General features: G+C 38.0%; 1 protein-coding gene across 3 annotated transcripts in view; it reads right to left on the minus strand.

Moving 5' to 3' along the window:
* stumps (DBB domain-containing protein stumps) overlaps positions 1-27179 on the minus strand; it is a 50287-nt gene that overhangs the window by 13438 nt on the left and 9670 nt on the right. For 2 of the 3 annotated variants that reach the window (XM_076367918.1, XM_076367917.1), the window contains exons 3-6: positions 25590-25642; positions 22124-22568; positions 21633-21827; positions 21233-21504 (exon numbers count right to left, since the gene is read on the minus strand). In XM_076367918.1, coding sequence (XP_076224033.1) covers positions 21233-21504; positions 21633-21827; positions 22124-22568; positions 25590-25599 — 922 coding nt within the window. In that variant the 5' untranslated portion in view covers positions 25600-25642. Of the gene's footprint in view, positions 1-2320; positions 2676-21232; positions 21505-21632; positions 21828-22123; positions 22569-25589; positions 25643-27179 lie in introns of those variants that run through there. The other variant, XM_076367919.1, reaches the window with a different exon arrangement.

Below are 27179 nucleotides of genomic sequence, written 5' to 3' on the forward strand. Positions count from 1 at the left end.
AAAAATAATCTAGAGCATAAATTCAGAACAAAACGAGGCGCACTCACTGGTGACGTTGGACAAATCCAAAAAGTTCGGCCGGTTTCGTCGCCGGGAACGAGGCGTTTCGCACGTGTTCGCCATATTTTTCTGCGGGACAAACTTTTCGACCATCTCTTACACGCAGGGATTTATTCTTGCGCATTCGCACCTCGGTTTTTCGTTTATATCTCCGAACGATTCACATTTTCACTCGTCGTGACCAAGAAATAAAGGGAATTTCACCAAAACGGATAAGTAAGAAGAAAATATCGGTGAAGAAATTTCAAAACGACGCGGCCGATCGATCCTCGACGACTGATCGATTCGATAGAACTGAAGATTGGGAATGCCCATCGTCGAATTCGAGCCGCCCCACCGCGGCCGATCGTCGTCCGCGTCATTGTTTTCACGTACAGACTCAGAAATCAAACGATGCCCATAATTAAGCTGTACGAGCCTCGAATTTCAATGCGGCCTGGCTCCGTTTGTTTTGGATTTCGTTCGTGGGACGTGCCTTTGCTTCTTCGTACTTGGAAACGATTTAATACGTTCCTTTTTTTATTGATTTGGATATTCTTATTTGAAAGAAACGTGTTAATGTTCTGTAATAAAGAAGAGACAATGTATTTGTGTTCGTTTATCGCCCGTCGTAGATAATTGTTACCTAGAATTTGTCATTCTGTATAACCACGTTTTTTGAATAATAATATTTACCTTTGAATTTTTCAATCACTTTTATTACAGTTTGAAGTATTTGAATCTTAACTGTGACTGATGGTTTGGCTCGACGCAGAGGTGATTCAAATGTAGATTTAAATCGAAACTTGCCGAGGAGTTGCCATGAATTTATAAATCACCCTGTGGACATTAACGTATTCATAGGTTTCTTATACCGAGCGGTAAAAAGGTATTTGTAGCGAGATGCTACAAATGAAACGGCTGTAGCAGGGCTCGTCGAGGAAATATTTAGATTTGAGCGACGATACGGAGAAGAGAAGAGGCTAGGATGCCGCAAAGATGGCGGCAGCTGGGCCCCATTTGTATTCGCCGCGTGGCGAGGGAGCCCGCATACGATTAGCATACTGCATATCCTGCGCATCGGGTGCATCAGGACACGATGCAACACGCGCCTTCGAATGCACGAAAATGCCTGCCTCGTGGAATTCTCGAAGGACGCTTTATAAATAATCCCCAACGGATTCCATGCTTTCATCCCTCCTCCACAACCCTCTTAGATGACTAGTTGCTTTTCATTGAAATCATGCTGGCGGATTATTCATTAAAGTTTCTTTTCATTCCATTTATAGGTACTTTAATACATCTCAACTTTCAATGTATAAATAGGTTTTCATGGTTTTAAATAAAATATTAATAAATTACACGAAGTTGAGGGTTATTAAAAGAATAATTAATCTGGAAACAATTTTGAATATAATGAAGGGATATTGTGGAGTTCTTGGAAAAAGACTTGTGTTTGTAAGTTAAAGACATTTTTTTTTGTCAAAAATGTTATACTTTTGAATAGTCAAAGTGGTAATATTGGAAAGTTTCATATTTCTGATAATGTTTGGTTCGTTTCAGATATTCCATTACGGATTGAAAATAAAGAAATTTTAATTAATTATACGTCTCTTTATAAATTGTTCATCGTCGATCGTCACGAAAGAATGTCATGAATTCATTATAATTTATAATTCATCTATTGTTGTACACCGATGTCGGATATATTTATTGAAATCAGGTGTAACATCCCTTAAAACGATATGTGGGACACTGGAGCACATTTGTAAACAATTGCGTTCCCATTTTGGCTCAGCGGAATTTCGCTTAATTGAGCGGTAATTTGAGTAGCGAGGATTGTTCCTCTCTGCTCGACCATTAGCAAATAATGCCTGCCTCGTATTGTATAATATAATAGACTATTTATACTGAAAATATCATTCGCCGTTTCCCGGAAACTAGAGTGTACAACCACTTGTTTCAAATAAAACCTGAAGCGCATGAATTTCAGTTATTCCGCTAAAAACGGAATAAATTTTGCATCCATGATTATCAGTATTAATTCCGTACTATAAACACAATAATATTACTATATACTCAATTTTATTAAAAGTTATCGACAATGTCTACAAAATTAATTACTAATCTATTCCAATCTCTCATCACCCTCATTCTTACAACAAAAGTTACCATCAACCAACAATCCAGATCACAAATTCCAATAATAATCCTAACCCTAATACATTAACCAATAAACGGCAAACAAACAAAAAGAACAACGAAAGAAAAGAAACATTACCGAAATACTCGATGCTTCGTTTCGCATAATGATTCTCCTCCTTGATCTTCATCTTCCCGCGGACCGATCACCAAAGTATCAGTAATAATCCTCAAACAATTTTCAATAACACTGCATGTAACCCATGTCGCACCACGATCAACAAATATTATTCGACAAAGAAAATTCACCGATAGCATTCACTAATATACAATTCAACGGTTCTCACTACGGAACGATAATTCAATTATTCAAACGCGGAGGACGAAAAGAAGCATCCTCCCGATTGAATATTAAAATCGCAGGAAGGTGGAAGGAGGAGGAGTTCACCGAAATATATCGAAAATAAAAAAACAACGTCCGGCTGGAGCGCGGCGCGCCTCGTCACTGAGCACGCATCTCGAGGGTTGTTTCGGAAGATGCGGTTCGGGGAAGCCCCGCGCAGTGTATTGGCGCATGCGCGCGGCCGGCTCGCGGCAACCACGGCGCAGTCGCGACTCGTTCGAATATTTCGGGAATCCCACGTGGACCGCGGCACGCGACGCGAAAACCAAACGTCTATTTAACAGGGGAGAGAGCGGATTTCGCGGGACACGCGCAGTGGTGGGCACTCCGCACCCCGGCCGGAAACGATTTGCGTTTCATACATGAAAGATGAATTATTCCCGCGCCATCGCGCTTAGAACGCTCCCGGCTGGAAAAGGAACGGAAATGCGCGGTATTTATTATAGTTCGTTGGCGTTCGGGTTCCGAGTATCGATTTTGGATGCGGGAATTTGATAATGAAGATAGAGGTAAATTTTCGCTGTTTATCGTATAAATGCATTTCTTTAAAGGTTGAATATAGCTAGAGTTTGAATGATCTCAGGAGTTTTTGTTTTCATAGTTTGTGAGAAGTTTTAAAAGGGGAATAAATTTTTGGTTGTCTTTTTTGTGAATCAGGTTCGAATGAGAAAACTTATGTTAGAATCCTGAGAATTGACGAAGAGAATGTTTTGTTACTGATTTTAAGATAATATAAGATTGTATTGTTTATTATGGTTCTAGAAATGGAAATTTGAACAAAAGTAATTGGTAATTAATCTTATTTTAGTTTGATGAAAAACAGTGCGCTTTCTGGAATAGTTAATTCAGTTACATTCATTGTAATATGAATTCCAACTCGTTCCATGTATTCCAGTCTTCGTCTACTTTTTTATAGTTTCTTGAAAGGTGTAACTTATCGAAGAATAACAATTCAGAACAGCGTTGCTTGAAGATTTTAATCGGCGTCTTAATAATTGACACGATATAACAAGCGGCGCCAAATATGGCCGCGACAAAGGAAATGCGCCAGGAACGTCGAAGCAGATCGTGTATATAAATCGTTACGCCTACGGGGTGGCTTAATTAGACATTAATCGACTTAATTGAGGAAACTGTTGCACTGTTGTGTTAGCGCTTGAATCGTTTTGGGAGGTGAAGCTCTGTTGAAACTGTCGTTTCGGCGCAGATGTGCTTTGACGTGTATCGTTACTATCGCGAAGAGATAAAGCGACCATCCTAAACCAATAAGGGTGGCGCGGTGGAAGGGTGCAGGGTAATCGCTAACCAAACATCCTTTCGGAAATGTTTCCAGGCTTTAAAATAGCTGAATCTAAGCAATTGAAAAGTTAAATTACATTTTTTATGGGTTGGAATGAAATTAGTATCGTATTTTGCTTCCGTTTCTTCTGTTTGTAAGGGTAGTTTTACATTTGGGGCAAGTTTCGTCGGTTTATGTCTTTCTAAAGTATATTCTTAGGTTAGCATAGTGTTTTGTTAAGGTTTAAAGAGTTCAAGAGTTATTTTAAGAGGGATAGTTTTGTGTTGACCTCTAAGGACCTCTGAAGGGGTAGTTTTATTTTTAAGAAAAGAATTCATTTCATTTGGAAATTAAATTTTTAAAAGATTCTTGTATTCTAGAAACTGAAACTAAATTTAAAGTTATTAGAAGTTATTCAACATTGTTTTCATAAATGTTTTTCATTTTAAACATTAGAAATTTCGCAAAAAAATGTAACGAATTAATCAATTTCAACAAAGAAGTGTTCCAGAGACTCATTCTCAGGGAGGATGCGTCACGAAAATGGATCGTGACATTTTACTCTCTTTTCTCAGGCACTCGACCAACTTCATTCCCAAATTTTTTCCCCCGAAATTGTATCGTATACGAGTGGGTTCGGAGCGAATCGCGAGTCACAAAGAGCCCGTACACGAAAGCGTGGCGAGCACTTTACGGGGAAGACCAATCGCAAGTGTATGCGAGGCAGCGGCGAGATTTTCTCAACGAAAAACCTTGAACAGGGCCTCTATTCACGAGGAATTTCATCGAAATTCCATCCTCGAGTCGGTTTTAGGCGGCACTTTCTTGCCACACTTCTATTTCTGCAGCTGCGAGACGTTTAACGTATTGACTGTTGAATGAACATTCGTCAAAATTCCAAAAAATAATGTTTTCAAAAAAATTTGTATTTTCAAGGTATTTGAAAATTCAAGATATTTGAAAATTCAAGATATTTTATCAACGATTGATCCTTTCAACATTTCTTGCTTCTCATAGATTAAATAAAATTGTTAGGGAGTCTTACTGAAAAACTGAATTTTTGAGTTTTTATGAACAATTATGTCGTTTGAATTTGGGTGGCATGATGGTTGAAGTGGTAACTAACAGTTCCAAGACGTTTGACGTACTTAGCCTCTTTATTTCTCGCATTATAGCGTCATCGAGTACGACAATACTGATTCTTGTATGCGAGACTTGTCGGCCATTGACGCGCAAACTTCTTTCCATTTGTAGCAGAATCTATTGTCATTAAATTGTTTTGTCTCTTAATATTATATTTTTTACGTGTTGAAACTTGAGAAACAATTTTTTTACAAAGGATCATAAAACGAGCACAAACTCGGCATTCTATGGAGAGAACGAAAGGCTTTAGCTGTTTTTTAATGGACACCAATTGCGTTATATTACTTCCGTCCGTGGACGTTTCCCTCCATAGAAAATAAGAGTATAGATTGTTCGTGGGCCGTGCGGAGAATAATTAATAATTGATAAATAATTGTGTCAGAGCGTTATTCGATAATTTTGCGTCTTCGTTGGTTGGCACATTCCATTAATTTTGTCTAATATTATTCGTTATGTCTTCATATCAAAGTATAAAGTATGCTATGGAGAATTATATTAGTGAACCAAATTATTAAAATTAAATACCATTTTAATAAAAAAATAATTAAAATATTTAATCAAAGTGAAAAACTATTTGTAAATAGAAACTAGAATTGATAAGTCACCAATCATTCTGCTAAGAATATTCATTTTCTCCTCTCAACCAAAGATTCTTTTACTAGTAACAGGTCCAGAGCTTCTAAACTTTACGGGTCACAGTTTTTCAAGTCACAGAAGTCGTATATTTCTCTCGAAAACGGTATAGCGCGGGGGCGGAGGCGGACGAGGCAACTGGGACAAGCCTCCTGTTGTTACCTTGAACTTAGATAAGCGCCCTTTGACCGGCCGTAAAAGCGTTTATCATGCCTGCACCGAACAGCCGGACGAATATTTTATTTGACAGTCAGTAGTACTGTAACGCGATAGTAATCCGTTTACGGCCGCTGTCCGACCCTCGCGTAACCCGCTAATACAGAAATTGGGCCTCTCCAATTAGAGAGTGTGTGAGAGAGAGAGAGAGAGAGAGAGAGAGAGAGAAAGAGGGTGGCCGGGGATCTGTGGGGAAACGAGTGACCAGCTGAATGGTTCGAGCGCCCGAGTGACCGAGAAGAGAATAATTGTCTTAAGGTCCAGGGTGCACGACTGTCAGCATCTTGTTGTGCCTGTATCGCTTAGAAATCTTAGTGTTTGAGGGTAATTGACAATACTGAAATTTTGATAGCTGAGAATAGTGGTAGCATAGGAAAGTAGCTGAGAACAGTGGTAGCATAGGAAAGTAGCTGAGAATAGTAGTAGCTTAGAAAGTTAGTAGCTGGAAGTAGTAGTATCCTAGAAATTTAGTAACAAAATAGTAGTATCCCTGGAACTTAGTAGAGCTATAATGGCCAGGACGAATGACACCTAAGTACTTCACTACTCGAGAATAATTGCACCCAGGAAATTTAGTATCTAAGAATAGTGACACTTGTGAAACTATTCGAGTTTAATCGTCAAGACAAATAGTAGTTCATCACCATGCTATACCCTGAAGTAGCACCAAATATTAATATTATTACAAAGGAGAATAATAACCTTAAATCACAGAAATACCTAAACACATAAGGAACAACCACAAGAGGCACTGTCCAAAAACGTAATTGCCCCTTGCTAATCGATTTCTTTGCTACAGAAATGAATCAACGAGTTCGCAAAATCCTAGTTCGCACATGCGGAACGTGGGATTGGCGTAACATGGGTTCATGGGGAACCGTGACTATAAACGATCCCGCGGGAACGCAATGCCAGTACAGTTGTGGGTGTAGACCTTTAGAGTGTAATTCTGGGGGTTACGAGCCGTGTACCAGACTTTCGCGCGCCTGGCCATTCTGCGAAAGCATAATTTATATCTCTGGACGTAGCTAAATATGACTAATTGCAGACGCCACGGCTTCCGACGCCATTTTAACCCTGTCGCAGATCCCAGTTTATCTACATATTTGAAATATCTTTTCGCGAAAGAGTACGAACACATACCAATAATAATAATGTAAATAATAATTCACTGAAAGCACTAATAATATAAATATCTTTAACGGAATGTGTTAAACAAAATGGAAACATAATTAGGTCAAAAAACACTTGAACATTTTTTTTACATATCCTGATAAGACTTTCCAGTATCCGTGATTGTTCTAAACAATGATCCCTCGCGTCTATTTCCGCCAAGGTAACAAGATTAGAATAATTATCGCAGGATGGTCCGCTCGTTCGTTAACGATTGCGTAACATTTGTTACGTCTGCAATTAAACAGGACGCCACCGTTCCATCTTCTACCGGTGTTGTTTATTAATTTTAATGATCCCGTTCTTGGGAATGTGAAGTTTTGTTTGACACGATTAACCAATGCGTTGCGCTTTTTCGCCTGGTCCAATTAATAGGATAAAATTTGGATAAGACAGGAATTATTATTCTTGATATCCTTCGTTGAATTCAGAAGTGTATCACTTTATAATTTTAAATTAATCTTCGTCAATCGAAACGTTCTCTTACATTTCACGAATAATCTTCAATCCTTCTAAATACATAAAAATCTCTTCAGCTGAAATGTGCAATTATATACTAGGACAAAATTACAACAAGAACTCGATTAACATAACGATCTTTTCTTGATCTAGATCGTTTTAATTCTAGACTTCAGAGTCTTGAACATTTACAATCTCAATAATTCAGATTCTTAGATTGTACCTCGACGTCTATGCAATTGAATTTTACAAATTTGGTTGTATATAATTCTTAGAATATATTTATAAATAATTTACAAATATTTTACAAATATTTCTGTGGACTGTTAGTCATCAATTAAATCACATAATCAAGATTCTACTGTAATATCGTAAAACACGACTCTTCAGTTTTAATTTAGCAGAGAAATCCATCTTTCAGATCAAAAACAGAATTCTCTCGAATCATTCAATTGAAAAACTCATTCGATCTCTAGTTTCTTTCCATGGTTTACATTAAACGATCTCGAGCCACTACCAATCCCATTTTCGCACGATCGTCGAACGTTCACACGATTACCGTGATTAGAACCGCTAACGAGGGTGAACGAGCAAGTCCGACGTCTTGTCTCAGTGTTTACATGCTGGAGATGATAAAACCGGCCGAGCTTCCACGATTTCTTGGAAATCGCCCAACGGAGAACCGACCGAATGAGGAATAATGGCAGATAAATTTTCGCCCCGCGATGAGAACGCACTTTGACATCGTCCCGTTTCGCTTCGAGCCGCCGTTACGCGGAACGAACGATTAATGTAACGTTAGTTAGCAGCGGGCGATTAATAATCGTGTGGGGAGTGAAGAAATCTTGCAACGGAACGTTAAGTTTTCCACTAATTTTACGTATGCTCGCCGCAACGTTGGGGCATCGAATGGTGAGCTGTTATTGCAAGAGCTTGGAGAAACATTTAATAAGAATAACTATGAATTATTTGTACTTCAGCTGGCTGTAAAAACTATTTTATAGATTTAATTTATTTTGTATGAAATCCTTGAAGTTATTGATTGGATTTTTGTTAAATTTAGATGGTTCATAAACTCGATTTTAGATTGACTTCGATTCAACCTAGATGTTACTGTTATTTTTTAATTTATTCTCCATTCGATCTATCCTTTTTTTAATGAACAATGGCTTGATCCAATTGAAATCGTAAGATTTTCACAATTACCGTAATAAAGGGTGGTGAAATTTGAAGAATATAGTTGTAATAAATATTAATCTTTTGCGGTCGAATGCCGCCGTAATGGTGACTTCGAGCTTTCATATCTGAAAGCTGGAAGTAAATCATTTTATTATTTCAATAATAAGAGACTGATATGTGGTTTTCTTCTTTTTTGGTATTTATATTTCGATGTAGTTTCAGTCTTATATGAGAAGAACTTCTAAAAGTTTAAAAAATGCTCGCCTGCAAAGGGTCAATTCCTGAAGATTGAATTCTTGAATTTTTCACGAACATGAAATCCGACTCACCGACTCAAAGTATTTTTAAATTCGTCTTCGAATATAACCGTGCTCATTTTATCCAGTATCAAAATCACGAATTTTCCTCATTCCAACGGGACGGTCCACGAAAAAAAACGCATGATTGATGTTGAACGGGATAGCGGGCAAGATGTAAATTAGGATTATCTCGTCGACGGTGATTGCGCATCCGAATTGACGAAAAATTACGGTGGCCCTTTTTGTTACAACTATCTCGTACAAGACGTGGGGACAGATAATTTATCTATGGCAACCATAAATTTTCACGGCGATAATAAAGGGGCCAATCCTTCATGAGGGCTCCTCCGCTGTGATATTTCGACGCTACCAGTCACGTGGGATAAATTATGCTGCCGCCACGCGAGACCGAAACACTTCGTCACACTTTCAAAATAAAACATCAAACAAATATTTCTTATCCGATTTCTTATTGTTGAAATTATCACCTCTATGCTTTATGAAGTTTCGGATATTCATCTTTAACGTGTATACGTGTAAGTGTTTTCTGAATAAATAGTAGATATTTAAAAAAAAATATTACCGGCGAATTGGGATTAAACGAATTTATATTAAACTCTTAATATCATGCAATATTAAATAAAATAGTAATTAAAGAATAAGAACATTAAAAAGAACTGCAATTGAAGTGAGAATGTACTAATGAAACTAAAATGAATTAAAATGTAACGGCGAATTTGGAAGGCTTATAAAATTGTTGTTTATTGGTTTGGAAAATAATGAACGATTTTTAAGAATAATAATAATTTTTAGGAGTAATAAAATGCAAGAAATGTATTTTTATTTGGTTGCTTTCTTGTTTGGCTTTTAATAACTCAAGTGGATTGTTCATTTGCAGTTGTGCAGCTTCTTCGGATAAGATGTTAAGATGTTCGGTTGGATCAGAGCAGAAGGACGGAAGAAATTTTTATGTCGTGGTAGGAAAGTGGCTCTTTTAATGGATGGTTTCATTCGCAACCGTATCGGGTTACACATTGCACGGTACTGAACGCCCCTGAAAGTAGGCAACCGGCCGACACTGCTGCGCGAATGTCTTCTTCTTATAGGGTTTCCTTTTTTCGTACCACGGCTATGTGGAAAATTTTATTTAACAACATTTTCCTTTTTATATAATAAGAACTTTTTGTTCTCATTTATTGAGTAAATATGTTTACCTAGATAAATGAAAATATTTGTTCACTTTCTGAAGATTATTCTTTATTTTTCTGCAAGGAAATTTATTGATTTATACAATTGTATTTATTAATTTTTTTGTTTAAACATTATATTTTATGATTAATTGTTCGGCATTATTTGAGATGCATTTCCGACATCGACTAACCAACATTCACAGCAGCAACAATAATTAATACGTTGATCGACTTAATCGAGAATAATCAATCCATAATTATTACGTCTGGCCATGCGACATCTGTTCCTGTTTCGATTCTTTCTAATCCAATCTCCCCCATTGAAGATTAATGAATCAATCGCTAGCTTTCATAGTTGAAACAATTGTGACAAAATAATTTTAGAACAATAAAGAGGGCAGGCAAGAAAGAAAGATTAATGAATACTGACATTATTATCGATTTAAATATGTACCAAAATAATCTGTATAATTTTAATTTGATTTTACTCTAAAACTGAACATTTCCCGATTAAAATTGTTTTCCTTCATTTTTGAATTACTTAGACATTTCTAATATTTTATTGAAACGTATAAAAATGATATCCCGGAAATTTGATTTTTATGAAATCAAGATCACACGTGAAATAAAACTTCTCCGTCCCAGGACGGTTAATTCTAGGAAATTTGAACCAACTTCTCCGCTAGAAGCTGGGAAACACGGACACAATTTCCAAGGCTTATTGAAGGAGTAAGGTGTGTCCGGTCTCAGTGGAAGTTTAGAGACCGGGTCTTAACGAGCTCAAAACTTTTCGAGTCATGGACGTTTGTGGGCGGCCGTCTCTTTGCCGAAACAAAGGAAATATGAGGATTATTCGATTAGCCGGCGCAGAGCCAGGACACGTCTTATTAAAGATGCAAAGCTTTCTTGTCTCCGTTTCAGCTTTCAGACCTGTATTTCATTTACTTTTTAGAATCATCTTGAATATCATAACCTGTTATACCTCCATAACTGTTTTCCTTATAATTTTTAAAGCTATCTTGAACATTATAATCTGTTATACTTCCAGAATTATTTCTCTTTTAAGTTTTAGAAATATCTTGGGAGTCATACCATTTTTCACTTTCAGACCTATGGTTTCTATAATTTTTAGTATTATTGTAGATGTTATAAATGCCAGAAGTGTGAGTTCTTTTTAATAAAATTTGTAAACAACAAATAATAGATTGTTTATATTAATTAACCTATGAAATCTAATGATGTAAAGTTAATATCCATGGTTTATGCAAGTGCTCAATTTTGGGGATCTAGAAAAGTCTGAGCATGAAAAAGATTAATGGCGAAAAGTTTATTATTCCGCTCGTGTGGAATAAAAAATATCTTCCCATTCGTTTTAGGGGGATGAAGAAGGTGTTTCACGAAGGTGAGTGCGAACTAAAAGGTACGCCACGAGATACAAAAGGTTCCCTCAAAATAAATAGCCTCTACTATCGCCGCTGAACTGTATCTTCTTCCATGGCCTGGAAGAGTAAATAAAACGGTATGGATTTCTCGTATCGTGCTGTTGAATCTATCCCCCTCTTCTTTGGGCCGATAAAAAGCTTCTGGTCGAATGAAATACTGGGACTCTTATTAGATTCATGAGGAGTTCATTGAGTCGCGGGATATTGATCTTAATTCGACGTCTCTCTTCGTCTATGATAGACGATGGTTCGTCAAAGAAAATTACATTTTATTCCCCATAGACCTTCCACGCGTATACGGTCGTAAAATATATAGTTACACAGTGAAATGAAACAAATTAAGTGATATCGAAATATATTTCTTTTCCTTGATTAATGCAATGAAACTCTTAATCTCAATTGGTAAAAATGTGAAAAACGGTGCTTTTCAATATGAGAGTGTTCAATCAATATTTTCCTTCATTTCGCAACATTTGTTCTTCGTATATTTATCATAGACTATATTACTCCAAATAATGTTGCAATAATTGCTTAACACGTTGAATGCCATGGGGGTCACCGGTGACCCCCGACCAAATCGAATTACTATAGTTCACTCAATTAAACGATGATTATATGAAAACATTTCTATATTACAAATAATGCTACCTAATGCGATGACATTCAGCTAGATGAACGTGGAATAGTAATAATGTGATTCGATCAAATGATGTAATATTATATTTTTTCCATTCTGTGTATTTTCCTCTATGAAATCGTGCGGTGTTCAACGTGTTAAAGTATTTGTAGTCTTTACGAAGTACTATATATCTTCTGTTTACGTGTTCATTCCGACATCGAACACAATATGGCGGCGCTCCAGCGATCGCAGCGACATCAACAAATGACGTTCGCATTGGGACCATTTTCGAGTGTCTCCAAACGAGAAAAAACGTGTACCAAACAAACGCTGTTCTTTCTTATAGCTTGAAACATCTAATTCACTAAAGGTTCAGCCGTCTGACGTCTGACAGGCTCGTAGAGAATCGAAAATACGACGTTCTGAGGCATCAAAAGCGTTTTTGGACGCTCGGATTTGCAACCGACGAGGGTGGTATCACGATATTCATGAGCCATTCGGGGACACTTTTTCACGGATGACGTAAAAATAGAGGTGGTCCCCGGGAACGTCGACGCACCGCAGAAAATGCATATGAACACGAAAATAAGTAGCCGACGGCCAGATAAAAATAATAGAGGGGGCGGCTGGAAAACAGAAATAGGCACGACTTTGCTCTTGCGTTGCTCCCGCGCGAACGCACGTTTCGCCAACGTTTTACGCCACGTTCGCTAATTTCTATACTACTATCACTAATTATTATCTTTGTTCGTTAGTTTGTTTAATTTAATTTATTTTTCAAATGGTAGACGTTCTGTAGATTGAAGAAATCATGAAAAAACAGTCGTAAATCAGTCGCATTTAAAGAGAGAAAGATGTGTAAATACTAATGTTCCATTTTGTTTCACTGATTCAATATGAGAATGCTACGCTTTTCGTTTAATTAATCCTGTTTGTTTGAGTTACATTCGATGCGACGAGTTTCAATTTCGAAGTTCTTGTAAGTGGGATTGTTATAACGAACGAGGATGTTCACGCGAGTACTAGTTGGTGTAGGGTAGTTTACAAATTCCAGGACTAATCGGAAGTCCTAATCGATATCACTAATCGGTACACTTCTTGCATTATCTGCGTTGCTGCAATAACAACAGCACAATAATTTTGTAAATACCAATGAAGCTTTTATATCATATACCTATTAAACGCATAAAATCCGCACTTTAATTATTATGCATTGTATAATTAACCAAAATGAAAGTATAATACAGAATTGGAAAAATAAAAATATTATGAAGGAGAATGGATAAGAACACATTGATCTCTACATTGTAGACTTTTATATAAACTTATATTATTATAGAGTTTTACATAAAAAACGAAATGCAAAAAAGGAATATTTCTCTAATTTTAAGAACTTTGTTAAGAAAACAATGAAGTTACAGTTTCTTTTCCTTAAAATTCACGTCTTGTAGCTTTCGATTAAAAAACTTCATTACAAAATCAATGAAACAGTCTATCGATCATTATGCAAATTATTTACTCGCGTCATGCAGACGTGACACTCGTAAAGAGAGTTATCGACAAAGGAACAACAGTGGACTTCCGGTTCACCGAATAAATCGCAGTTGCCGGACATCGCGTATTGACCAATCAGTGGTCGTTTAGGTACTTGATGACCATTCCAACTGCGATCTCAAAACCCTTTCGCCAGGGCACAAATAAAAATTGGGTCTCGAAATCATTCTCGAAACGATTACCGGCCCCTCGTAGCAGGCAATTAACCCTTGTTTGCGAGGGTGAAACCGTAACGAGGATTTCATAATTCAATAGGAACAATTGCTCTACGGAATTAATTATTGGCGAATGGTGAGGGGAAGTGGTGGGTTTTCGGGGAACCACGATTCTCGAAACTTTATTTTGATATATTTGTTACCTCTGAGGGATGACCTACATTTATCGACAATCGTACCAGTCGTTCAATTCGTAACATTAATCTCTACAATCCCTCGCTATCGTATGTAATCGTTTTGTTGTATTTGTCAAAAATGATTAGTTTGCCAATGATTTATTATTCGATTAATTAATCTATAGAAAATATATGAGTATTTACAATTTCTTGTAGGGTCTAAAATAATTCAAATAAATATAGATTTTAAACAAATTTTTATGCTATGCGAGTTCAATATGGAGCTTGGGAAATATACTAAAGTTACAAACGAATTTAAAAAATTTGTGAATAACATTTAAATTATTTTCATAATTTCGAAAATTTTCGTTGTTTATGAGTTTAGTAGATTATTTTGAAGAATATTCCGTTATGCACAAATTTCGAACAGCAAAAATTTTGGACACGCTCGTTGAAGCGTCTATTCTAATCAATGTTTAGCCGAAACCTGGCGAGAATCACTCGATAAGACGATCCATGTCGGCCAGTGAACGTGTTATCCGGATGTTTGCGTAGCCTCCGGTGTATCGATAAATATTCTTCCCGAGCGAAAACAAATGGGATCGAAAAATAGCCTGGATCTTGTAGGCAGCGTTTTAATAATTCCCGATCGAAATCCCGCGGAAGAGTTCCATCAGCACGATTAACGAAGCCGCAGGACCGACGAGGACTAATTAAGAATAATTACTCGCGAAAGGAAGAGTTCCTTTTTCTTCTCCTTCTTTGTTCTTTTTTCCTCATTGTCAGTGGGTCCGGGAGCAGAAACCGGAAGGCTGCATCCGTATCCGACAAGCGAACTTTTAATTCCAAGTGTAAACGATTAAATAGCGATCAATTTGAATTAATTAATTACCTAAAGATCGCGATTCCACGCGATGTTTTAACGTAATTCTTCGAAAAACGAAGAGAAATCATTGAAATCTTTCAAGTTTCTTAATTTATGAATAGGTTTCTAAAGATTTGTTTGAATTCATACATTAAAGATCATTTGATCAATTCATTTGATTAAAGATCTGTTCGTCTACAGAGTATTCCATTAATTATTTCATAAATACATTAAAAACAAACTTTGTATTGAACATTTTTCGAGCAAATAAACAATCGTTAATCAGTTCGATCCAATTCTTCACTCGTCGATGAATCAAGAAGCAATGAAATTTGTACATTAACCCCTTGGTTTATGATTGATTTTTTAACTATGATCGATACGACTGTTTTATCGTAAATAATTGGTTAGGAAATGCAAAAATATTGACGTTTATTCTATGCCCACGTTTACTTCGAAGGTTGACGATTGATAATAGAAAAGTAATATTTAGTTTATATTAAAAAAAAAAAATAATACTTAGATTTGTTAAATTCAGTTTAAAATGTTCGTCACGAGTCTGACACGACATTGTAGGTCAAAGGGTTAATCAAATTTCGAGACGCTACAGACTGTTGTGAAGGTCTATACTACATCTTTCCAAATCACAGGAGTTGATGAATGAAAAAAATATAGCAATTTCCGCAAAAAATGGAGTAAGATCGCGGAAACGAGAAAGGCAAGGCTGGCAATAGTATTAAGAGCGAGATGGCCAGTCGCGAGAGAAGAAAATCGAGTCGCCGCGTCCCGGAAACGAAGTTCCAGCAAGGGTGGGACCGGAAACCGTGCTCGGCCAGCACCAGGAAGTATAACCGGTAAATATATACGCGGATGGAAAGCGGCTTGTGCGGGCGGAATGCTTAATTTCACGGTTATTGACCGGCATCTTCCGAGCAGATCTACGCGACCTGCTCTATTGTCTGCTTAACATGCCATCGGACGAGCACCGTCACGCGAAACAGAATCATTAATTATGATACTGCAACTTGCCGCCGTGGAGCCGTCGTTTCACGACTCTCGTGTGCGTGGTGAACGGTTGTTTAGCGAAAGGGATTTGCATTTCTGCTTAACGAGCAAGTAATTTAAGATTAGATATTTTGTAGCCAATTGATAAACAATTGAGATTATGCAATTAGTAATTTTGTAACATAGTTTCTATATTACATTGTTATACAGGTAATGTATTTAAAATTAAACCTATATTGTAATGCGAAGACAAATAGAACTTTTGAAGATTTAAGCTAGACGAATACTATATATACTTTGAAATACTATAGATAAGAGAAATATATATACCTTCTATATTTTATAACTATTAACTTTTAGACTTTCCATAGTCAGACAAAATTAGAGTTAACCACGTTTATTAATAACACTGACAATGGGCAAGAATAAATATTGCAACTACATTAGGTTATACTAATTAACGGATTACCATTCCCAGAGAAAGTGTCAAACTTCGTCAAATATCCTCCAATACTCGATCGAATCTCTACATCAATGATCTACCTCGAAACAAAATCCCTTCAGCCAAAAATATTGAAAAATAATTTTCAATATAATTCCTTAACTGTTAACTCGACATCCAAACATACAACACGTCTCAACACTTCTATTCGTTGCTTGATGTTCATTCATGCTCAGCTCCATTTGTACTCCAGTTTACGTTAACAGGGTCGAGAAATTGTAAACACAACATTCGTATTTAAACGAGGCAAGATAGCCAGCGATGGCGGCGGCGACGGGGAGAACTGGCGAACAAATCAACGACGCGTGTCAACACAGTTTGTTTTAACGACACCCGAAGACAACATGTCACGACACCGTGTTACGCCCGGATGCAACATGGCGCGCGGTTCCGCAGAGCCGGATGCACCGGTTCTTTCGTCGGGCTTGTATACAGTTTATCCTGCCACCACGTGCCCTCGCCTTCCACCCACCCCCCGCCATGTTCCCGTGAAAAATATATTAAAGTGGAGTGTGTATCCTTTCGACGGCTCGTACGGATCTGCTCGACGTGGCAGTGTCAACAAATGAACGAAAACTTCCGGCACGGACGGAGCACCGACGATCTCGTCACTGTCAATAGTAAACGACAGCGAGTGTCTTCTTCTGGACATCCTGATAAATACACTTAGGAATGCTATGCGGATTTAGATTTTTCTTTTTGTTTTGGAATGTTTCGTTGTTGATCGTTATAGTTGTGATGGGTATTTTATCGGTAACTATTATGCTTGTTGTAGGTGCTTTATTATTAATCATTATATTTGTGATAGGTATTTACTATATTATTAATTACTATAGTTGTAATAGATATTTTACTATTAATTATTACATTTATAACAGTTACTTTATTATACAGGTTAATGAATTGTAAGTTTTAAGATCTAAGTTCGATAATTTGAAAATCGTTCATTTTTAAGGTACCGAGAAACATATTATTTTTCCAGTGCTAGATAATTACGTAAATCGATTTTGATTTGAATATTGTATAATACAATAAAATTTAAATGTCTTCTAGAAGTGTACAATTTAAGAAATATTATCTTTATATAAGTAGATACGTTGGATACATCGAGTACCGAGACAACATTGTTCTGAACAGCCTCCAGAATCATTGTTCGTTCGTGGACACCCACCCCGAGAAATTCAAATGAAACTGGAGAATGATTGGTTCCGTTATCGATCTCCGATATTAATAGAAGATTAAATATTGTATCAGGAATAGTCGGAGAATCGACAAGGAAACAACCGAATCACTCCGATCGTGAAAATAAAATTCTAGATTGAATTCCTATTATGTCGCATCGACATTTGTGATGTTTCCTTTCCCATTTCGTTCGTATTTTATTGAATGTTTTATAGGTCTATATACTTTCTTCCCCGGATTATGTGGTTAAATACTTGCAATAAATGTCTCGCGTATTTTACGATGGAGGATTGAATGGAGGATACGATCGAGGGGAGGAGAGAAAAACTGCTCGTCAGTCCGAAACTAATTTTTTCACTTGACTTCTGCGACCGGCGTAATTACGAGTGCCGCATCGTGCGGATATCCACGCTTCATTTCCGGTCTTAATCCAGCTTTAATGCGAAGCTGGCTTCGATGTTAGGAGTTGCTTAACTAACGTGAATCGTACTTTGAAAATAGATGTAATTACCGTAATATTTTTAGGAAATAATTATTTGTTTCTTTTGCGAACAATAAAAGATTAATGGTTATTATACAATATACAATTATACAACTTATTGTCATATGTGAGAATGTTTCATGGAATATTATGTATAAGCGCAGTTCTGGCGTTTGACGTCGATAGAACGTAATACAGTGTTGAATATCTTGCTTGTGCTCTTTGTAATAGAGAAATGAATGCTCAAATCTGTATCGTCGCGTCGCGCTGCACGTAATTTGCCATCAACTGCCCTAAAATTGGTTGTAAACGATACTCGTTACCCGCAACGAGGCAACGATCTCTGCGTGCGCGGCTGGAAAAACGATAGAACGTTTGTCACGCGATTTACCCAATGAAATCGTTTCGTTACGAAACATTACATCCGTTGACATTTTGTCGTTCAAAAATATTCGAAATCAATGGTCACACTAGCTGTTTAAAAATATAATATGTATTGCAACATATTATACACACCTACCTATTTTTATAAATAACGAAACAGAAATTACTACATAAAGATCTATATCCACCTCAAAAATATTCTAAATCTTCAGTCTATTCAACAACTTAACCATTCTAATCAAATACCAAAAGTAACAAATTAGACACTTTTTAAAAAGTTTCTCCTTTACTTCTTGCACTAGAAAGACGTACCACTCGAGTAGAGATATTTTTGTACCAAAATTGCCAATGACGTTTCATACATATTGATAGTCTAGTCGCGTTACACGTACTAGACCCTTTCGAAATGTATCATTCTATACAAAATGATTGACACATCAAATTACCGTACATACGCGCGTAAAATAGGTAAAAGCAACATTCTAAGTGCAAAACTTTGCTAAATCTTCGTATTAATTTCAGCGCAAGAGATTAAAAAGAAATGATTGAAAACGTCTATGCCATTGTTCATTTTTCATTCCACGAACATAACGTCGCTTATAATGTGTTTCGTCGATCGGTCTCGATCGATCCCCGGCAGGTCCCGTTGCCGATCGATCGAACAGGAAAAGGGACACGCGGGGGCCAACGTGGACGACATAAGTTCCAGGAGCCGCGGGCCGATCACGTGGAATCGATGTGTTTCGGCGGGGCTGACGTCTCATCCGTAATCGACGGATCACGTAACGCCGTAAATTTTACGATCTGTCCGGGCTGTTTCGGCTGGCTCCGGTTCGATCGGTCGTAGATCGGAAAGCGACGATCGTTCCATAGAATACTAAAAGTACAGGGTGTTTCCGGGGGAGACGTTCCCCGCGTCCACCTCCGTGCTGTCCACACACGTACTCACGGAGAGGCCGGGAGATTATCTGCGAGCCGATCAAAGATCACCGGATATCCTTTAGAGCCGCGATTTCCTAAGTCGAATTTCAAGGAGAGGAACGCGTGGTCCCTGACGGAAACCGCGGTCGCTTCGTTGTTATCGGTGCGCCGCGGATTTCTATGTAAATCATTCATCTTCCAAGTTAAGAACCGTGAAACCGAGATAAAATGCAATTTCAGTCCGTTCGCTACGAGGTTCCCCTTTTTGGTTCGATGGAAGGGAGCACGGTTTCTGTGAATTAAGAATCTGTGCTGCTCTTGAGCGATTGAAAAATAGGAAAAACATTTGAATTTGGAGTTGAGGAATAAAGGATTTTTAAAATTTATAAATGTTGGTTTTTCAATTTTTTTTAAATTTTCAGATTTAAAAATTAAAAAATTAAAAAATTAAAAAATTTTGAAATACTCAAATTCATAATATATCTGTATTTTATAATGATTAACAACAACTTTCAAACTTTCAACCTTTCAAACCTTCAAACCTTCAAACCTTCAAACCTTCAGACCTTCGAATTTTCAAATTCATAATACATTTTTATCCCATTACGATTACCAACTTTCACCTGTCAAAAGCCAAAACAAATTCACAATCTACATTTATAACAGATTAAGACTTCAATTTTTCTCTACTTTTAAAAGCAACCTGAGCACAAACGAAAGTAAAACTCGCTACCAAACGCCCAACATTCGATCATACTGTCACAATAGTATCGAAACGGTCAGTTTACTAAATCATTCCATCAATTTGTCTCCGTTCGACGATTCCCGTGTCGAGTTTCGCGGTCCCAGTGCCGCATTAAACGACGCGAATTCGATTCGAATGCACCGGGCTCTCGTCGCGTCGAGCCGATCGAAAGCCGCGCGTATATACCAGGCGGCTCGAATTCGTAACGAGGCTTTTGTACGTGATTCGGACGCGGGCGATGCGGGCGGCGCGCGATCGAGTAGTCCCGTGGGAACGCGAGGCCCAGTGTTCGTTGCACTTGTTTCGAGTGGTCGGGGGATAATTACCGTCGCGATTGACCGACAAGGAGGAAAGAATGGCCCGCGGATTCTCGGTGAAAATTGGCCCTGAGGTCGCCGCTTCAGATGATTCTGAGATGCCTTTGGTCGGCCAATCTAATGTCTTTAGAATCGTTCATGGCCTCAATTGACATCTACATAACAGCTTCATACGTTTATTTGTATCTTTATTCGTTTGTATTTCTTTATACTTGCATTATCGTTACTTTTTTTCATAAATTTTATATATTTCTTGTTTACTTTTGTTTACTTACTTAGTAGGCTTGTTTATTCTTGTATATTTTAGTCTTTTAATTTTTTGTTACACTACTCTGTATAATAATCATTGAAATGACAGGTAGATAGAGGATAATATATAAATCAACCATTTGAGGGGAACGTTCTTCCTGGTTTTCAATTTTCGACTTTTATATTGCTGAAATACTATTTAATCGTTAGTGTGGTTTTATTGTATGAAATTTGAGCATGTAGATAGATGGATAAGGTTTGTTCCCTTCAAATGGCGGATTCTTTATTTTATTGACCGTGCCATTGATTGAATACTTTTGCTCCTTACACGATGCACATTTATCTATGAGGATTATTCTCCTTTTCCCTTATCGACGTGTTGAATTAGTTAGATCAATGTAAATTGATCAATGCTCGATAATTGTAACTTCATTCAATAAATTATTACTTCGAATTACTTTAATCCTGTTGCTTACTTACCCCTGCTGGAGGAACTGCGATGTCGCCTGCGCCTGGACCTGCTGCAAGACCTTCCTGTCCTGTTCTCGACACCATCAACGGTATCCACTGGCGCAGGTGGTGCCATTGTGTCTGGTTCTACTATAGCTGCAGAATTGTGAGGTTGCTTCTTGGCAACGTTGTCTTTGACATTTGCTCCACGATCTTTACCTAAGAAAGTGCCTATCGAGTGTCTTCTCCGGCCTGCGGCTGCTGAACCTGGCGCTGGGAGAGTGGATGATAGGTTGTAGTACCTGAAACCCGTTAGTCTTTTTAGTATCAATTTATATTAATTATTTAACTTATGCTATAATAAATAAACTGTAAATTCAGTTTTATCAAAACCAATACTCAGTAGAGAATGAATAGTAAATTCGCTGACCTTGCATCATCGACGCCGATGAAAACTTCGCTAGAATCAGGATCATCGTCATCTTCGTCATCGTCGTCGTGGCGATGACTATCCCTAGCCAGACCACAATACACCATATCGTTCGAAAGCAGCTCGCTCGCAGATTTCAGGACTGCTCTACTTCGACCAGGTCGTCTCCTGTCATTTTCGGAGTGTGAATGTGACCTGTCGGTTACAGTAAACATTACATCACTCGGATTACAAAATACTATATTCCAGTAATTACTTTTCCTAATTTATGTGTGAATTATCATTAAATAAACTTCAGAGGAGATCGTTTATATCTCATCAGAAAATATCGAATATTTCTGTCGAGAAACTTCCGAGTGCATAGGGTGAATCCAATAAAATAACCAATATCGTAAATACAACCTTCTCTGTACTGTCCTTCAATAATAGCGTAAATTCACACATGAATAACCTAGACTTCAGTGTATACCAGTGACCAGTTATCCACTAACCTGTGGGGTAGGTAGGGCGAGGGTGGCGCGACATCCGATGGTCTCGGGTCGCCCTTGAGGAACTGTTGCGTCCTCTCGTGATCAGCATTTGCGCTGACGGACCTGAACAAATTCCTGAAGCTCCTTCTCTGGTTAGCTCCACCATGGTTTCCATTTCTGGAGAGCATCGGGACGCGTTCTTCGGTGGGCGTCGAGGGCGTCGACGCGCCAGACGCGCTGCTCCGGTTGCTTTCTTGGTGCATTAGCGTGGTGCTGGCTGTGGACGTTGATACCACGCTCGCGGAGGAGCCCGCGCCCATTTTGCAAGGCCGCCGACGGAACAGGGCCGTCAGGCCCGTGGGAGCCTTAGTTGGTGGCGAGAACGCCACGCTCGTTGTCGACGTCGCGGCCGTCGCGTTCGACGACGACGCTGCACCGCTCGACAACGAGAAATACGAGGGGTTGTCTGTGAACATACGGACCCGAACTCATAGAGTCTGGTCAAGTCTGATCACCAAAGAACGCTTCTGGATTGGTTTAATCCACTGACGATGTCATCGATGATTCAACCGAGTGTTCTGGGTGAACGTTAGTGTCCTTGGTTCGGGGTAAATGATGGGAAAAAGGGGTTTGAATTGTTAATTAAGCTGTTATGGAATCTTTAGAATCGGCTATAAGTGTTTTAGAAGCTTTAGGGGTCTTTAGGTGTCTTGATTCGAGATAAATTTTGATTGGATTTAGATTATATTTGGGAGCTTCTTAATTTGTTTTGGAGTCGTCAGCGTTTGAGGTTCTTGGGGTTTTAGAGCTTTTTGATTAAGGAGGAATTTTGAGGAGACACTTCCACTTTTTTCTTTTAGTTTGGTTCTGCGAACTTTAGCATTGGCGATGCACTTTGAACTTCTGTGTTTATGAGTTTGGAGTCAACGGTAGCGAGGTTCAGTGTATATTGATTCCAGTGATTAGACTTAGTTCTCCAGTTGGAACTGGCTTTAAAGGTTCTCAGATCTTTTGAGTCTGTTACTTCGGTATATGTGATGAGAAAAGTTTCTGTAACTTATTCCACTTGTTACGTATGTTCTCAAGTAAACTTTGATTTATCAAGTCTTTCGAGAGGAAATGCGAAGTATCTGTACTCAGGGTAGATGATTGAGGAACTTCTAACTCGTTCCTAAAGTTAAACCTAATGCTACACTTCAAACGTTAATAAATCTCCTGGAAACTCTCGAAGTATCCTACGATGCTAGAGTCACTTCCTGTGTCCCGATCAATCTTTTTATCAGTGATAAATCTTAAGTGTCTAGATGCAGTTGTTGCTTTTAAAAACAGCCAATAATAGACTGGCGAAACGTTGTAGGTCCTTAACCACAATATCCAACCACAAATCAGTTAAAAAAGAAACTAATCTAATTTAAAATCAGTGGACATTAAAATCCTTTTCTACGTGAATCCTGTAACCTTGAGTTCTAACGCCTTCGAGTCGTCCTCGACCCAAATCACTCTCTTCAACACTACAATTATCTCAGTCTCTTCAATGATGCTCTTTGCTTGGAAAAAGATGCAAAGCAAAGTTGCTGCTAATGCAGATCCACCTTTTTCAACATGATTTCGATTGTCAAATGAACTGTGAATCACAGCAGAGTTAAAGGTCGATCGAAAATTCACGATCACGAAGAACAAGTGTAGGTGGAAATGAAGGGAAACAAAAGGTTCACTTGACTAGACGAACACGAGGTCCACCTGAGACTGCTCGTAGCGAGATACGCGATGCCTATAGGACGCCATGAACGAATCGAATGGTGGCCGGCCCAAGTGGGGGGCTGGACCGGACGTTGTATTGTCCCCACCCCATAAACCAGAAGCAAGGAACGGGGCAGACGTACGCGGCACCGGAAGTTCGCCAGCGTCGCTCACAATCCACGCGTTATTACTCTTCGAAGATGAATCGGCCTTGCTCGCGGAGGGGAAGATGGGCGGAGGGGAGTAGATACGAGCCAAGTTTCCTGTAAACGAGTTCCACCGGCCTGTGAAAATATTTTTGGAAATGGGTGACCTTTCGACCCGTTTCCATGATTGTCAGCTGTCCCAACAGAGGAACCGCTAGAATCTGAGGGTTGAGGGCGCGAGATGCAATGGCTTTAAGACATTTTAGGGGATGAACGGAAGCAAGTGCAATCAAGTCGTTCTTCCTTAGAACAATATTGTTGAGAGATATTTGTCCTAAAAGAATGGAAGTATTTTTTCTCTAAGGGGGTGTTCGTGTTTTGGGGATAATTAAAATTGGTTGTGTCATTATGGTTGGAATAAAATGCAAATTCATTTGTATTTTGAAAATGATTTAAATGAAATAGACAAGTAGTATCATTTATATAGAATATTCAATATAAATTTCTTTTAGGTTTGTAAAGGGGGTTGAAAAAGAAGCAGCTAGAAATTTAAATTCATTACGAGTAACGACCTTCAGCGTATTTAAATTGATTAAAACCAATTTTTGCATAAGAAATTAAATCGTCGAATAAATTTTCCGACACGAAACAGTCAGGTGACAGTGGAAATTGGAAATAAAGGACGCAACGAATCATGGAAGAATTCGTGAAATTCGCGTGGCCGACAGGTATTACGTGAGGAGAGTGTGAGAATCGAAAGGAGAACGGTTCCCAAGTACGTTCGTCGCGTACGAATCCGTGTTTCGATCGCTGATCGAGATCTTTCGACAGATTCCACCTGTTTTCCCTGCGTTGCCCGTACGTGTTCGAAAACTCAAGCAGCCCCTTCCAGTCTTGAACGAGACGTTCTTCTCGGTGTCGCCTCCGAAAAACCTATTTTTCCTTTCTATCGAAGTGTGATCGAGGGACAGGCGAAGTTTCGAATTTCTGTACGGGAATCGGAAGTCAAAGAAGCCGCTGCCTTTACTCTGAAGGGTGTCTTCGATCTTGTAGAAGTTAGAAAAAAAGAGACATCAAAGCAGCCACCGCCACGAGGAAAAATCTTCTACCCTTTCTAAACATCTTGATCATTCGATCCGTAAAATTGAGAAGCAGTTTTTGAAAAGATTTACAGATGGAAATTTTCGATTGCGACGAATGAAAAAATGAAAAATAAATGGTGTTAATATTTGCAGAAAAAATAAAATAAAAATTTGAAAAAACATTTACTGTTCCTATTTTTATTTCTATATTTAATTATTTACGAAGAAAATAAATATTTCATGTGATTTTTATTAAGTATAGAGAGGAATTTTTAAGGAATTTCTTGTTTAAATATTTTAGAGATTTTAAGAGATTCTGTGGAAGGAGAGGAACATTCTCGTAGCGTATGCTACTGCACGCTATGAAACAGAGAAAACGAGGAACGTGTCGACAGGGCGGAATAGACGGTAGCAATATACATGGTCGCGTGATTATGCGTGAAACGCGTGACACGGGTGCGAAATGCAGCCCCGGGTTAGGTGGGTATGGGTTTGATCCAAGAACGGGTAAAAGCTTACCGACTGCCATGGTGACCCGTTGCTCGAGAGACCGTTGCCGCCACTCCGATATTCTGAAACAGCGAAAACGTTTCAATTATTCCTACTATCTGGTAGAATTCCATTTGCTGTAACGCAATTGTGTGTATTTCACCATTCACCCTTTCATGTAAGTTCGGTTTCGATTATTAGAACTGAATTTAGGGACTTTAGAATCATCTTCTAAAAACGCAACGAACAAAATTCGAATTTAAATGGTTTTTCTAGTGAGATGTTGAGGTATTTCATCGCATAACATTTATTTATGATATAAATGATGTTTGAAGAGGATATTAGCTAAATTAATGAATTTTTATGTGAAGTTTAAGTTGTTCGTTGCAGAGATTGAATTATAATTTCAGGAATTTGTTTAACTAACGTTGTTAGAAACTTTCAGAAGCTAACGTTTTTCAAAATAATTTTTGTGTATTTATGAAATATAAAAATTTCCAGAGTTTTCTCAAATATAAAATTCAAATGAAATTCAACAAAATTTAATAACTCCTCAAACAGAATTTATATACTTCGAAAACTAATAAAAATTCATACCTCCTGGAAAAAATCAAACCACACTAAAATTTCAAAGGAGAAATATTTAAATGCAGAGTAACGAGGGTTGAAAAACAAAATGGAAAGTTTTCCTGCGAATAATTTCGCGGCATTGAGTTCAATCAACGACTAGCGATCAATCAATCATCGTGTTCGAGTCGGTCAATTTCCATCCTCGCTGTTAACCCCCTCGACTAGACTTTTACACGCAGCTGTAGTAAAATTACGTTCATAACTTCATCTTCAAAGAACAAAATAAAATACAATTGTGGTATAGAATATTACAATATTATAATATAATTTTTACTCAGAATGTATACAATAAGTTAACACAAAAACGAAAATTTATTAAGAGACTGATAAGGGTGGAGAAACAAAAATGAACTTAGAAAAGGGTTGAAAAAAATTATTTTCATCGGTATTCTCGTCGTTATTTCTTTTTGTATCAAAGGGCTTCCATTAATAAATTATTATTATTATTTGTGATTATGGAAGCGTAGAGTGAGAAGAAAAAAGAAGAAAAGGGGAGAAAGAAGAAACGAAGGAAGAGATTTTTCACGTAGATCGGAGCCTGCGTGTCTCGATCACGGATGCCTGGCCACGCGGCACCCCATGATGCTTTCAGCGTCAGTTTCATTCATCGCTGAAAATACGCACGAATATTATATTTAGCCACGGATGCAGGGAGACGCGTGTCGCGCGACACCCGCGACAGGTTTATGGTGGCGGGCACGGGGTGGAAAAGGGGGATGGGATCGAGCACGGGCTGTCTCATTCACGTTTTATCTACGTGATATTGGCTCGCGATCTCAGTGTGACTCTTCCTCCGTTCATCTTCAACCTATCCTCCTCCATTCTTGAGCTGATGTAACGATCATGATTCTCGTCTCCTGATGACGAAATTGAATTTTACGTCTTTTTGCTATAATTTTGTTTGTTTATGACTAGGTTTCCAAATAGTAAAGAGTGTAATAGTAGTAATTAAATATAGTAATAGTAGTACTTATTTTCTTTTTATTATAA

Source organism: Nomia melanderi, chromosome 5 (genome assembly GCF_051020985.1).
Source record: "Nomia melanderi isolate GNS246 chromosome 5, iyNomMela1, whole genome shotgun sequence".
Classification (NCBI taxonomy): domain Eukaryota; kingdom Metazoa; phylum Arthropoda; class Insecta; order Hymenoptera; family Halictidae; genus Nomia; species Nomia melanderi.